The 15,757-nt window shown below is 40.8% G+C and overlaps 1 protein-coding gene across 2 annotated transcripts in view; it reads left to right on the top strand.

Annotated features, from left to right (window-relative positions):
- KLHL2 (kelch like family member 2) overlaps positions 1 to 15,757 on the top strand; it is a 240,173-nt gene that overhangs the window by 211,372 nt on the left and 13,044 nt on the right. For both annotated transcript variants that reach the window (XM_030191582.1, XM_030191581.1), the window contains exon 12: positions 13,595 to 13,723. In XM_030191582.1, the coding sequence (XP_030047442.1) occupies positions 13,595 to 13,723 (129 nt within the window). The remainder of the gene's footprint in view (positions 1 to 13,594; positions 13,724 to 15,757) is intronic.

Here is a 15,757-nt window from a genome sequence, read left to right as displayed (position 1 = left end):
TAGGAAATAGTCATAGTCAAAGCAGAAGACTAATGTGCAGAAATTTAAAACTCATAATTAGTCCAGGTGATGGAAGTATCTTCTGGAATCACGGTCGCTGTCTGTTGTAATAGAGAGCTCATATGTAAAGTGCCATGTAGGTTTTGGAAAAGATGAGCCTGCAAAAATATTTAATATAGCAGAATAGTTAAGAGCATAACCAAGAAGGTCTAAATTAAGGACATCATTTGGACAAAAGAAAATTCTCATTGGAGAAGTTAGCGCTTCTGTTTCTTGCCAGAGGTCAGTTGTAGCACAAGTACCAAACTGGAATAGAGACGGTAGATCAGGAATTGGATTAGCAGTCTTCACTCAACCTACAGAACTTAATAAATAGAGCTGATATAAGAAGTAGTCAAATCTCAGTACAGGACCATTAGAAAGAAAAAATCAAAGAATGCATTGTTAGTTCCTTGGGGCACCCGTAGGTGGAGCATAGTCTCAATATATAAAATCACAAGTAGAAAACAATTTTTCTCTGTCGATTAGATTTTGCTAGCACAGGAAGTCAGCAGAGTCTGAGGAAACATTGTGGTCAGAGTCTGCTCCAGGAAAATGCAGCTTTTAATATGATATTTAGAGAGATAGAGAAAAGCCAATATCAGAAAAGAAAGATGTAAAAACTATATATTTCTATGAGGCCTCCTCATGTGACCTTCACAAGGTTTAAATAGGTCAAATGAGAAGGACAATAACCTATAGTCCTCTGTAATAGTTCAGAGCCAATTTGGAAAATGAAAATTATATTAAATTTTAAACTGATCCTTTCTATGCTTTCACAATTTGGGCCCTAAATCATGACAGCATATCAAGATTCACATTCAGAGGGATAGCTAAAAATAAGCTTATATATTCCCAGGAATCAATTTACAATTTAGAGTATATTTTAAATACAGAGGAGGAGCCGCTTTATAAGCAGGAGACAAGTTGGAGCATTCCTTAAAACATTTTAGTGAAATTCAAAAATTCAAGGATATAATAACAATTTTTATTAATGCAATAAATGCACAAATTGACCAGTAGGATATGTTCATATGATAAATGGAACAGCTTGTAAGCCAACATTGTAAATTGAATTCTAAACAAAAAGTAGCAAGGATAACACGGAATCATAGAAAAACCCATCTAGTTATTAAAACTCTGAAACACGTAATGAATTCCTGTATCATATACTGAGTTCAAAGCATTTGTAAAGATGAACTTTAGAGAAAATAAGAACTACAAGGGTTAATCTCTGTTATTCGGTCTTAAGGAAATCATGAAATAACGGTGCTTCCTGTGTCTAATTTGAGTTTACTGCTCACCGCAAGCATTAGACATTATGATGACTGAAAATAGGACTATACATCAAAATAAAAACAGTAAGTTCAAGTTTTCGTATTAAAACTTTATGCTGGTGTAATTAGTCTTCATAGAATTAATACTTCAGGAGAGGAAAAGGAAGAAAAGAAGGTTATTACTTTATCTGCTTCCAGAGGTACGGTTCTCAATTGTAGCTAGTCTTATCCGAATATAGCTCTGAAATAATAGCAACCTGAATTTCTTTAGTTCTGATTTACCAGTTAGTTATGTTATGCAAGGGTTAATCTTTAAACCCTATTGCAAAGGCAAGAAGGCAGGCACTGTAATATTATGAATTCCGGAAATGAAATTTAACTGCGCCATTTGGGGTTTGAGAACTAAAAATGCTGAAACTCTATCTTAAAACTATAAATCTTTAAGAGGCAGGGAAGGAAGTTTGTAAGTAGTAGATAAGACGTGAAAAGAAAAATTAAAACAGTTAATTCATTATTACGGAATACATCCCCAATAGAGAGCCAGGAAGTGAACATCAGCACTAGTTATTTTAAACAACGTCACAAATAAACAGTGTTTTAGATGGCATATAATATAGAACCTTTTATAGTAAATATCTGGAATAATTATGCAATTTTCAAAGAACACATACACGGACGCACACCTATAAAATTAAAACTGTAAGTGGATCTCTTTTACTAAAAAGTCTGTCATATGATACCGGAATAAGTATCATGTCCGGTATATCTGTCTTATCCAGATTTAGAATCCGGATGTGAGTACCGGAGCCAACAAAGATAAATTATCGTAAACCCTTAGTCTATTTATAGCTACTAGAACTAAAAAGTGCTTGCATATCTAGTGAAAGCAATTTACCGGAAGTAAATAACAATCTATTTAATCTCATGTCACAAATTAAACAAACATTACTTAAATGAAATACTATACAATCCTGGAAAAAAAAACACTCCTTTGAGATTTACTACCACTGCAGTTGATAGGCAATCTCGCGGGGTAACCTTAAAGCACTAATTTAAAACTAAAGAAATGATTCCTTAATAACTAGCTGGTTTAGTTTATGCCACTTACCACAGGACACACAGGAACATATAGACATAAAATTAAAACAGTAACCTAACCCTGATAAGTAGGAAACTTAAAGCTCAGAAGAGGAAGCAAGATCTTTCTAAATGTAGTTCAAAACCAATCATTTGAATTTTGCACGGTTAAGGAATTCCTTAGGGTTTTAAAACAAAAAATATAAAAATAAATATTCCAGTAGCCAATCATAAGTCACAGCACACAGACAGAAAAGGAAAACCACACTCATACACAGACACAGTTATTGTCCCACATACAGAGGTGTCCCTGTGTATTGAGGACAAAATCTTAATCCTAAATTTGGTAAAAAATAAAACATTTAAATTAGAGCTAATCCAATAGGCCATGAAAGTATACAAAGTCAAGCTCAATAGCAACACATACAATAAATGAAAATATACTCACGATTCGTGCAATGTAATCTCCAGCGCAGAAAATCAATTGAGAAAGAGAACAGTTGGCGGGGTCACTATGCCCTTCCGAACTCTCGGTGGCATAGGGAGGTCAACCGCAAAATAGAAAGGTTTGTTTCGGACGGAAAGTCCTTACCAGAGATCTGAATAGATGTCAGATCACCAGTATCTGGTGTTGGGTGCGGAAAGGAAGATATGATATAATGGGTAGTGAACAACATCACCCAATATGTATAATAACGGGACCTAGTGAGCAAGTGGTCTACAAATAAGCTTCAGACCTGTAATTTGCTATAAAAAAAAAAAGAACTAGATTAATAATAATATATATATTGACCAGATCTAGAACCTGGTACAAGGTCAGTGGTTCAAAAAGCAGCTTCAGAGATAACAAGAAGACCTAGAAATGATAATGTGCTAACAGTTTACAAAAACATGATAGTAGAACATGCAGAGACATTCATACTCACGCATCTGCTAATGTACTCCAACATAGGGACCCAAAATCAAAAGTAGTAATAGGCGGAAAGCTCAACGCTTTGACCGCAAGTGACATTAGGAGAAAGCAAGGCAAAAACTGCAAACAGAAATGCCACTAAAGAGTGGGTGTATAAGTGAATAAATACCTAGTGTCAGCTTACATATGTATCCTACTCTAAAATAAAGAAAACTGTCCCCCAGGATAGGCTTCTACAACTAGGATTCTGCTCTACTAGCCGCCAAGATTCAGCTCCATTGGCCATGATTCACTCCAATGGTAGAACCTTCAAAAGAGGGGAGGCCACTACCCCTGAAAGGGTCCAGGAAGCTGCGAAACAAGTTCCCTGAACTCGGAGAACAGATACCCTATGGATTTTCGCTGGTTAGGAAGATTCTGCTCAATTCAAATGAAGATTCCGCTCAATTCAACTAACCTCCACAGGATATTTGAATATACACCTAAAAATTTAGAACGAAGATTCTGCTCAATTCGACTGAAGATTCTGCTCAATTCAACAAATCAAAAATACACGTAAGAATTTAGAATCCCCGAGTCAACCTGTCCGACTTGCAACTGATGCTTTGAGCGTCCCCTTATAGCATAGCGCGTATCAGAACCAAGCAAACTCATGTCGGGGCAAAAGGTCCAACTATGGAGCAAGCACACTTCGAAAATGAAGTGGAATTTAGCTCAATTTCTAAAAATCTATTTATACCGTCATCCACCTAAGGGGCAGATATGAGTCCCATAGGTGGGTGTAAGCGATTCCTCAAGCATCGGTATTAAAGCCAATGGTTATAGCGTAACACTGGTAATAAGAAAATAATAAAAGTATAGCATGTCCCAGGGAAGAGCCCCTGAAACCTACTTCAGAGGTGGTAAAATAAAAGAGGATAAAAAGGAAATAAATATTTTAAAGCAAAACAAAACACATGTAAGCTCATCGGGAAAGGTACAACCATAAAAGAGCCATTAGTTGGAACACATTAGCCAGAACCAAAAATGTGAAAAATTTCACGTTCATCATTCACTAGACAATAGATTTTCCACTCAACAAACCACGAGAAGGAAGCTCAAAAACATTAGAACGGAACAGCTGACAGTAAGGAAGCCTGCAATGCAAGGGCAAACAGTACAAATAAATTCATTCATGCAGTTATACCTGTAGTAATAGAAGAAAACTATCTAGGATAAATAAGGAAAGAAAAAAAGTTTTGCAGCTTGAAGTGAGTACTGCTATTCTAGCATTGAAGTCTCACAGAAAAATGACATACTGGAAAATAGGAAGTGGGTGGGATTAATAAAAAAAAAATTTTGACAGACAACCGTAGCGAACCAATGAGTAAGCAGTTGTATAAAGCTGAGCTAAACTTAACGCTGGCAGATAGCTCAGAGAAATGGATTTAACATAGCAATCAATAAGCAGTCCATGAGATATACACAAAATAAATTTTGAAAGCCCTGTAACAGCATGGTGAGCAAGTCTTATTTAAGCTAAAATAAAGGATAGCAAGGGGGAAAAAAGTGTCAAGAAAGGGAGGGGCAGTGCTGGAGGAGAGTAAGTAAGAGAAGAAAGTGTTAATATGAAGGACGGCGAGGCACCTGCTGAAAAAACTGCTAAAAGAATCACCAGCTAAGGGATAAATGCAGAAACCATAAAATACATGCAGCAATGGCAGGAGCTCTACCCACTTGAAAAATAGAATGTAAGGGAGAAATTGAAATCAGGCTGACAGACTGCCAATAGAACAGTGAAACAGGAAACAAGCAGCGGAAACTGTTGCCAAACAATAATGAACATCTTAGAAACAGCTTCTACAGAGGAAAAAAATGTCGCAGCAAGGTTAATATACCCAAATAATGTTTAGACAAAAAAGAAACATAACTGGCAGTACGGGAAAGTTCAATAAGTGAATGTTGGAGGCAGCTTTGAAAAAAAAAACTTTAAAAGTAAAGTTAGTACTGAAAACAGAGAAATTTACAGTCTTCAACAGGAGGGGAGGGGGTATAGAGAGTGGAGGGAGAGAAAAAATCTCTCAGGAAGTATCAAAAAAACTACGCAGGAGAAATAGAGATAAGATTTAGTATCGAAAAAGAAGCAAACTTTTAAAACTGCATAACCACATTGTGGAACACGATAAGATCTATCAGGCTGTCTCTTGTAGCATAGAAACAAAAAAAACCTGTCTCTGAGTTTTAACGAAACCGGGCAACAGATTAGATTGCCAAATAAAGCATCTTAATTCTGAAAGTCTCAGAAACAGTTTTAGAAAGCAAAAATCATTTCTTATAACGATAGATTGCAAACTTTTAGGATAGCAGAAACAAGAGAGAGAAAATGCAAGGGGGAGGTATAGGGTACAGAGTTGATAGTAAAGCTGGAAACTCAGCTGGGAGAGGAAAAAAAAAAATGTCAGAAACAGAAGAGCTAGGAATCAGATGGTTAGTGGAGGAGAAGACCAAAACAGTATTATAAGAAATGGAAAAGTTGCTGAAGTCCTAGCATGATGGAAAAGGGGAACTAGGACAACGCCCAAAAAGACAGGGCAAAAAGGAGAAGTGGGGCAACGCCCAAAGAGCCTAGCACTTACATAGAAAACAAACAAAAAAAAAAGTTGGCAACTACGCAGTTGTAAATTGAGAGACTCACAGAGATAAAGGAAACAAAGTAACTTGAGAAGGCAAAAATTCAGAAAACAGCCGTAGATAGGAAATAGGCATTTCCTTCATCTATGGCGCAGTAAAAAAAAACAGAAGTAGAAGGACAGTATGTAGCTAGAGAGCTGAACACTGTAAACCAGCATTTCCATCTAACGGTGAAAGCAAGTTATAGAAAGTCAAACAGAAGTATAAGGAAAAAAGGGACACGCCCTAGACATCTTTCTATGAGGGTGTCCACTGAGCTTAGCAGTAAGTAAAAGAGGAAGTAAGAGTAACTACGCAGTTTCAAATGTGAGGCAGAAAATGCCACCTGACAGCTAGAAAGCTGGCAAAAGAATTCAGAGAAACACATCAGGACAGCGTTTAAAGCAATAAGAAGAAAATTAATAGTGGTGGAAGGGACCAGAAACAGAATTAGAGAGCATAAAAAGGAGAGGTTAAGTACCGTTCAAAGGTTTAAGTACAACATAAAGGAACTAGACCTAGATCTCGTAGATAACTCTCTCAGTACAAGATCTAAAGTCTGTGTCACAGAGGAAAACAGAAAAGCAGAAGTGTTTTGCCAGGAGCGAGCAGGGACAGAAGTGGGGGCAAGCCTGTCAGTTTTAGAGCATGAAAACACACAAACCAGAATGATTTTAAGGGAGAGATAGAAGGTTTCAGGAAACTGCCGTAAGTAACGCAGACCTGATCTACAGGCGGGGAGGGAGGAGAACACAACGAGGATATACAAGTGAGAGAAAAAAGGAGGGCGAGAACGGAAATCACAGGAGCAACAGATCGATAGGAAAGTATAACGGAAGGGAAATTGGCAGTGGCTTAACCACAGGAAAGAGTGAAAGCTTAGAGAGAGAAAGCAGAATGCTGTAATAAGGGGTATGAAACTCCGGGGAGGAAATTCTGGATCTCTATGAGGGACAGCAATCAATTGGAAGATAAAACAACAGAATTTTAGTCAAGAGCTATAAGTAACCCCCACTTTGACAAAAATTCTGGTAGCGTGTTTAAATCGAACGCTAGGGGTCACCAATGTTGGGAATAGAGGGGTCCCGAGCCCCCCCAAGAAGGCTAGAGTGACCTTAATCTGACTCCATCTCTAAATAACACTAGTACTGGGGTAATCAAGGAGTTATTGCCTCTAAGGGAGACGTTAGGTCTAAGGAAAAGATACCAGCCTTATGACAAGTTATACAATGCATTTATACTTACAGCCTTTGATCATTAAGTGAAGCCCACAAATCATCATTTGGAATGAGGAGTTTATTTGCTAAGGTATAAGTCAAATCAGTGATTGACAACAGGCATGTACAATCAATTAATTATAGGAATATAATAAGCTGCAAACAGGTGTTAATTATTTGCTAATCTTTTATAATTTCTTTTACCAATTAGAGGTTTTACAAGGGAAAGCAATTAGGTAATTTGTTAATTCTGCTGGACACATTGGTTTCCCTTGGAGAGAGAGTGGCAACCCTTTTCTCTCTAACTCAAACCAGGAAATACCCGGATTTTTATAGTTGCCCTCAGGATATGGGTAATATGACAGTAGATATACCTGATTGGATCTATGCTAATGTCATGGTTGTCACTGATTGGCTCATGCTAATGAGTAGCTTCTATCTTGCTACGCCTTTCCTTTCTCACACCAGCTGACCAGCTGACCACAATCCTGCTCACAGGAAGTCTCCCTCCTCTCTGGAACAGCTAGTTCTCTATTTTCTTTGCACCTGCTATGACTCACTTATTTCTCAACTTGTTTTTCTAACTTACATTAGAGAAAATTCCACTTTGTAACAGATACGGGCTTCCATTTTGTGTTGAAATCCTCCATTTTGTTTCCATATCTATTAACTTTTCCTAATTTAGCTTATTTAGGCCTCAATGTGGGCTACCAACTAGGCCATACTTTTCCAGTAAACTCCCAGTTGTGTCAGCCATCAGATTTCTGACTCAGCCAAGGTCTGTACTGGCCTGAGCTCTGTGACTGGGCCCACCACCATTCCAGTGGGGGGGTCTCTGGCTGTACCATAATTATACAGTGTGCAGACATCTCTAATACTACTTATCCTTGCTGTAGTGCATTGATATACTTCATTTAGATTTAATTTCATTTAGATATTTTATAAAACACCCACAGCAATTTACAGAAAAGCATTCATACAAGCATACATAAAAATAAATAAAATAACTTATCAGGCATAAGATACCAACATAATAATACATGGTAAATTTTGGTAATTTATGTTGGAGAATATCCCTTATCTAATAATTAAAACTGTTGGAGCTCTTTTTTGGACAGAAGCAATTTCAGGATGAGCAGCAGCTCAGGAGAGGAGTTCTGTGTAAGAAAGAGAAGGTGGGAGTGTAATTTGAACAAAATAACTAGGTTTCATCATGCATAACCCTTAGAGCTCCAAAATAATAATTTTCTTTATTTGAGATTTGAATATAACCAGAACTAGATTGGTCCCTATTGCCAACATTGTGAACACACACACACACAAACGTTGTCTGCAATGAACTTGGATGCTTGCCTCAACCAAAAGCTTTGTGGGAGGCTAATGCCAACTTTGCTAATAAGCTTTTCAACCCACCATCAGTGAGACAGACCTAGTGTCTAAAGCTGCATTGTAACACAGTTGATAAAAGACCTTATTCAGTAATGATTTCTTTCATGGGCACAGAATGGGTGGGAAGAAAGTCATTTTGAACTAAGCACAACATTTGACTGTCTTGGAAATTTCTCTCATATCGTTACCGCCCTTTCTGTGATACAACCAATGTGGTTTACATTTATTATATGCAGATAAAGTATGCATATAGATACTTTTAAGCATGCACGTTCACGTATAATAGGGGGAGGCAGCAGCTTTGAGAAAACCCACATATTTAATATATTGTTAAAAGTGTGCATGGATTCTTTTTCTGACTTGAAAAGAGTATATGCATAAATAGGTATAAATCAGTGGATACTTTTCATTGGGTAATTTTCAAAGTAAAAAGTGTGTACATATTTTCACTTTGAAGGTTAGTGCAGAACCCAAGGGTAAAAGGTACCTGATAACTGTGCAGCTATTTGGGCACTCGTAAAATTACCCCAGATATATATTGTGCAGTGCTGCTCCTTTATAGGGAATATTAAAACAAAATATATATATCCTGCCTCCCAAGTTAATCTTCTTTAGCATTTATCATAGGAGCTGTGCATAATAATCCCAACCTGTTTCAAGGAGGAACCACTATTGTTTTATCTATTCTTACTTGGACTTGCATCCTGCCTTATCAGTTTCAAAGAGCGCATCTAAAGTGGCCCATAAACAGATAATAAAAATCCAAGTTTATACAATCCAAATAACAAAAGAATAAAATTAATACATACAAAATATTTAATAGAATTACTAATAAAAAAAATAATAAGCAAATATAATTCAGGGAAAAGAACCTGTCACAAGAACAGCCATACTTGGTCAGACCAGTGGTCCATTCAGCCCAGTATCCTGCTTCCAGCAGTGGCCAAACCAGGTCACAAGTACCTGGCGGAAACTCAATTATAGCACCATTCCACGCTACTAATCACAGGGCAAGCAGTGGCTTCCCCCATGTCCATCTCAATAGCAGGCTATGGACCTTTCCTCCAAGAACTTGTCTAAACATTTTTTTAAACCCAGATACACTAACCGCCATTACCACATCCTTCGGCAACGAGTTCCAGAGCTTAACTCTTCTTTGAGTGAAAAAAATATTTCCTATTTGTTTTAACAATATTTCCATGGAATTTTAGTGTCCCCTGGTATTTGTTTGTTTAACAATATTTCCATGGAATTTCTGTCACCTGGTATTTGTACTTTTTGAATGAGAGAAAAACCGTTTCACCTCCACTCGTTCCACTCAAGGTTTTGTAGACCTCAATTATATTCCCCCCCCCCCCCCCCCCCCCCAGCTGTCTGTTCCAAACTGAAGAAATCTAACCTCTTTAGCCTTTCCTTGTACGGGAGCAGTTCCATCCCCTCTGTCATTTTGGTTGCTCTTCTTTGAACCTTTTCTAATTCCACTATATGTTTTTTGAGATAACGGCGACCGGAATTGAGCACAATACTCAAGGTGAGGTTTCACCATGGAGCAATATAGAGGCATTTTAATATTTTTTTTGGTCTTATTTTGCAGCCCTCTCCTAATAATCGCTAGCATCCTGTTTGCTAGAAGTAATAAAAATGACCCACCACCCTAAACCAAACCACCTGATAGTGATCACTTCATTCTCACTGAGATCTCTAGATTTAAAAAAAACCCATGAATGCCACTTCCTGAGTTTTGAGAGATGATTTGGTAAAAAGGTACAAATGGTAGATTGCTTGCATACTGTGCTTTTCAGCAAGTTTTAATCCTGTTCTGGGACTTTTGAAAGATAGCTGGTCTGTGGCCAGCTCAGTCATTCATCCACTTTTGGTCAGTAAGGGACCCTTTCACAAAAGTGCAGCAAGCCTACTGCGGGCTTGCCACACAGCAATTCTGCTGTACTGCCCAGTAGTTCCGACCCGCACAGCGTGTCATTCCTGGCGCTAGAAAATGTTTTTGTGTTTTCTAGCACCGGTTGCATTCCCATTGGTTAACAGCGCTGCCCAGTTACCACTGGGCTACCTAGGAGGCGGTAATGGCTCCCCCAAGAAGTGGCCGTGCAGCAAGTGTTACTACTATTTAGCATTTATATAGCGCTACAAAGCATATGCAGCGCTGCACAAACATAGACTGTAAATCACAAGGACACAGGTTCAAATCCCACAGTAACTCTATTGATTTTTTTTTTCTGAGGCTCCCTTCAGGAACTTGGGGGGGAGGGGGAGGGAGGCTTAAAGTTGTTTTGAAACCTCATGGCCCACTCTGGCCCGTTTTCAAATTTGATGTCTCTTCGCTGATTCATTCTGTTACATTTTCAAAGTTTTCTTGTCCCCCAATATGAATAATTTCTTTACAACATTTCATTGGAATGGAAAGAATAAAAAGCAATAGTAATGAATCTACTGGAAAGATGTCCAACTTTTACACCTCAAGAAGAAACGGAGAATAACATATTTGCATCCTTTACTTTTCTAAAATGTCTCACTATTTGCTTTTAAGGCTGTAGAAAAAGTGCATGAGTTGATATTTAAACTCTCTGGTTCACACTCAAAGAGTGGAGGAGTGGCCTAGTGGTTAGGGTGGTGGACTTTGGTCCTGGAGAACTGAGGAAGTGAGTTTGATTCCCACTTCAGGCACAGGCAGCTCCTTGTGACCCTGGGCAAGTCACTTAACCCTCCATTGCCCCAGGTACAAATAAGTACCTGTATACAATATGTAAGCCACATTGAGCCTGCCATGAGTGGGAAAGCGCAGGGTACAAATATAACAAAAAAAATAAAAAAAAATATAGCACCATCTGATAACCACATATTGGCCCTGATTACATAGGTATAGCAGTGGCCACCAATATCAAGAAGCTGGTGATACTCAGCCCTGGTATCTGGATAGCCTTTTTGCTGTCCTAAGTTGCCCAGTTAACTGACTGGATTCCAGCACTGAATATCGCTGGTGTCTGGATAAATTCTGGCTCCATCCTCAAACCACTTAGTTTATAATGCCTAAAATATGGAGCATGTCACAGCAGATTACAATGTGTCAAATAAAAAAAATGTTAAAGATAGAAAAGAACTCCATAAAATAATAGAAAAGATGGCACAACACGCAACCAAATCATCAAACCATCAGTATGTTCTAGGACAGAAACCCCAAACCCATCCAGTCAAAAGCATAGTCATCTGTTTTACCTCTCTCTCTGGCACCATTAATTTGAAAATGCTGTCTGAAAAAGAAAAAAATGAGTTTTAGGAGCTGATCTAAACTGTGCAAATGAAGGTTCAGAATGTACAGAGAGGAGTAGGGCATTCTAAAGTGATGGTGCTTAAAAAAAAAAATTATATATATAAAAGGCAAGTGACCGTACTCACTTGCAAATGCGCAGTAGAGACTTCCCTCTCTGTCCCGCCCCCGCGTCAAGACGTGATGACGGGGGGAGGGGGGCGGGACAGAGAGGGAAACTGCGCGGAAGGGGAGGGAGGGAACCGCTGACGTCGCTACCGCTCCCCCCCCCCCCAAGGTAGCCGCTACCGCCCCCCCCCCCCGGAGTCGCCACCACCCCCCCCTTCACCCGGCCTGGGCCCTCTCTTCGTTATTCAACTTACAGCAGCGCCGAAACAGCAGCAAGCAGCTCAGCTTCAGCTCCCGTCGGCCTTCCTTCCCTGCCTGTGCCCCACCCTCGCCGACGTGACGTCACACGAGGGCGAGGCACAGGCAGTGAAGGAAGGCCAACGGGAGCTGCAGCTTGCTGCTGTTTTGGCGCTGCTGTAAGTTGAATAACGAAGAGAGGGCCCGGGCCGGTTGAAGGGGGGGAGGGGGCGACTCCGGGGTGGGGGGGGGGGCGGTAGCGGCTACCTTGGGGGGGGGAGGGGACATGGGAGGTCTCAGAAGGAGGGGGGCCTTGGAGCTGGAAGGGCTGGACTGAAGGGGGCCTTCCAGCTGGCTGGGAAGAAGGCACGAGGGGGGGGGGCAAGGGGCCTTGGAACTGGGAGGGAGGGAATGGGGCCCCTTACAGTTGTGAGGGAGAGCAGGGGGCCTTGGAACTGGGAGGGAGGGAAGGGGGCCTTGGGAGCTGGGGGGGAGGGCCTGGGGCCTTGGAACTGGGAGGGAGGGCGGGCAGGGGGCCTTGCAGCTGGGAAGGGGGGAGGACTGGAGCCTTGGAGCTGGGATGGAGGGACAGAGGCGGCCTTGCAGCTGGCAGGGAAGGAGGATGGCAGGGGGCCTTGCAGCTGCAACGGGAGGGGGGCCTTGGGAAAAAAAACATTCCAATACGCGCCCGTTTTAACGGGCTTAACGGCTAGTATATATATATTGTGCACGGTGGATTAACAGCAAGCTCGGGAAGGGCTGGGAAGTACCAGTCAATAGTCCTTTAAAGAGCAAAGAAAGCAGATAGGAACATAGGGACTGGTAAGAGAAGATATATAGGTGGGGATTCTAGTATGTAAGGCTTTATATGTAAGTATCAATATTTTTAATTTGATTCTAAATTCAATGGAAAACCAATCAGTCCAAGAAGTAATGGTGAGGCATGATCTCTCAGTCTAGCATAATAGTTCGATTCTGTCTGGATAGCTCCAGGGTGGTCTGCAGAGATTTTCAAAGTTGAGTATGGCCCCAGTCATATCTGGGTAATAGATGCTCCTCTCTAGAATAAGTAATTTTGAATATCAGTCCCACAGTTTTTAAAAGCTACACCAATGCTCAGGTCTTATACCTTAATGCATAGAGCCATCTGCCTGTGGCATTTCAGGGTTGTTTCTCCATAGAAATTGATTAGGTTTATAAACATGTTTGGAGAATTTAGGAAACATAGCATGGGAATTCAAATTGTTTTAATTCTCTGTCTGGTTGTATCCCTGTTTCTACTTCAGTTTCTTTTTTTCCATAAACAGACAGCATGGGGAAAAGTTTGGGAAAGACTAGACACTTTAGCATTCAAACAGTGCATCGTAATCAATGCTGTTTTTGCTTTTGTGGGATTATATTCTAGGCATGTTGTATGCAGTTGGTGGTTATGATGGAGCATCTCGTCAGTGCCTTAGCACGGTTGAATGTTACAACCCAAGTACAAATGAGTGGACCTACATTGCAGAAATGAGCACTAGGCGGAGTGGAGCAGGTGACTATGGATAGAAATTAACAAAACTGAACTAAATACAAGTGTTAAAGAATTAAGGACTTTATAGCTGATTTAACATTAAATATGATGAAAGTGTTTATAAAAATTAAATTTTGCCATAGTTTATTTCATTCCATGATTGCTTTTCAGATTATATTTCAGATATATTTTAGTTCACTCTCATTATCTAGCCTACACCTAGTAAAAATCAGTAAAGAATGTTTGTGCTTCCTGAATCTTCCATCCCTACCTCATTACTCTGTCTTCCCAACCTGAAACAAGCACACACTTCCTCCCCCTGACTTGACCCTCTTTTCCTGCCTTCTAGCTATCAAACTGTGATGTCCTCTGTTTTGCATACCACTCAGCTTTGGTCTCCTTTCATCAACAGTCCCATAGCTTTTTAATAAAGCAGATGGGTCTCATGCTTCTCTTTCCTTTTTGCTGCCTCCTGTCGAGAACAGCTCCAGGTTTCACACTTATGCCTCCACTCCTGTAGCTCTCAAAGAATGCGTTGGCACCTGCTCTTTACAGCGTAACATATGTGACTCCACAGAGTGTCCCCTGTAGCATCTAAAGTTACACCAACTAGGTAGCCACTAGAATAGGGCAGGTCATGTGTATTTATATAGAGAGATGTAGAATGTTATAGTATTGCTATTGTGGCTGAAGATGTGAACTTTTTTTGCATACTTGTTTGTACCAATAAATGAAGTTCCTTAAATTGAGAAGACCATCTGCTCTGACATCCTGCAGCATTCTTAGAAAGAAAAACTGTGCAAATATGGGAGCATGCAGGAAAATATTTCCAGGTTTTTTTTCCCTCTGGAAAAAAAGACACCACCAGGGGTAGACTGACCATATGGGTAACTGGACAGTGCCCAAGGACCTAGGAGCTGTAGGGGGCTCAGTGCCACTCTCCCACGTGGTCGATTCTGAGCCGATCAAGGCACTGGCCATGCTGGTGAGTAAAGGTAGTGGAGTATAACTGAAGATTGAATGAGGAGATTAAAGCAGGAAAATTAGAGGCATAAGTTTCAGAGGGGTCATCGGCATGAGTGTTAACAGGGCTGCCGAGGGAGGCGGGGCAGGCGGAGCAAGATTCTTCTAGGCTCAACCTCCAAAGGGGGCCCGGTGCCGGGGTCTGTCTCCTGCTCTTGACGGGACCTGGGTGATCACGTCCTGACAGGAGAGGGAGAGAAAAAAATCTGGTGCTGTTCCCCCCTTAAAGACTGGAGAGGAGCAGACACAGGTCTTCAGGGCCTCTGACTGGCTGGCGGGGGTCCCCAAGCCCCGCCAGCAAACGCCTTCCTCCAAGGCTGTTCTCCATTGCATTGCCTGTCCAGTTACTGCTTTTCCCCTCATGTTGCGACCCCCATATGTTGCCCTGCTGCCGGCACATGTGTCTCCTCTGTATTGTGGGCCCCCCTCTCTGACTTAACTTCCTGTATGGGGATCACTGCAGCTGCTGACATTTGAAAACAACAACAAAAAAAGAAGGTGGGCTCGGGAAGAGGGATTGAGGAAGGAAGGAGGGGGTGATGAGACTGTGACCGGGGGGGGGGGGGGAGGGAGTTGGCAGTGTGTGTAAAGATGTTGGATTGGGGGGGGGGGGGGGTTCAGGGCGTCATCTCATCCCTGCCTCAGGCGGCAGATTGTCTTGGCCCACCCCTGAATGTTAAGTTCCACAAGAATGAGGGAAGTTGAGGATGGTTTAGGAAGGAAAGACAGCTAGGAATCTAAAGTTGACTTGGACTTATCAGGGGATTGATAAATGACAGCTACCTGAAGACACAGTGGTGTGAATAGATGATCAGCAGTGAGACTGAGGTGGAAGAATAGGGTGAACCCTACAAGAAGGGAAAAATAGTAGCAGCCTAACAGCATTGCCACACTATTATTATTTTATTTATTGCATTTGTATCCCACATTATCCCACCTCTTTGCAGGCTCAATGTGGCTTACAATTCATCATGGTTTGGTTTACAGAGGGTTTTGTGTTACATGGTGGTGAAATACATGATGGTGTTAAAG

The sequence above is a fragment of the Microcaecilia unicolor genome, chromosome 2 (assembly GCF_901765095.1).
Source record: "Microcaecilia unicolor chromosome 2, aMicUni1.1, whole genome shotgun sequence".
Lineage (NCBI taxonomy): Eukaryota > Metazoa > Chordata > Amphibia > Gymnophiona > Siphonopidae > Microcaecilia > Microcaecilia unicolor.
This window is presented reverse-complemented; position numbering and strand designations above follow the sequence as displayed.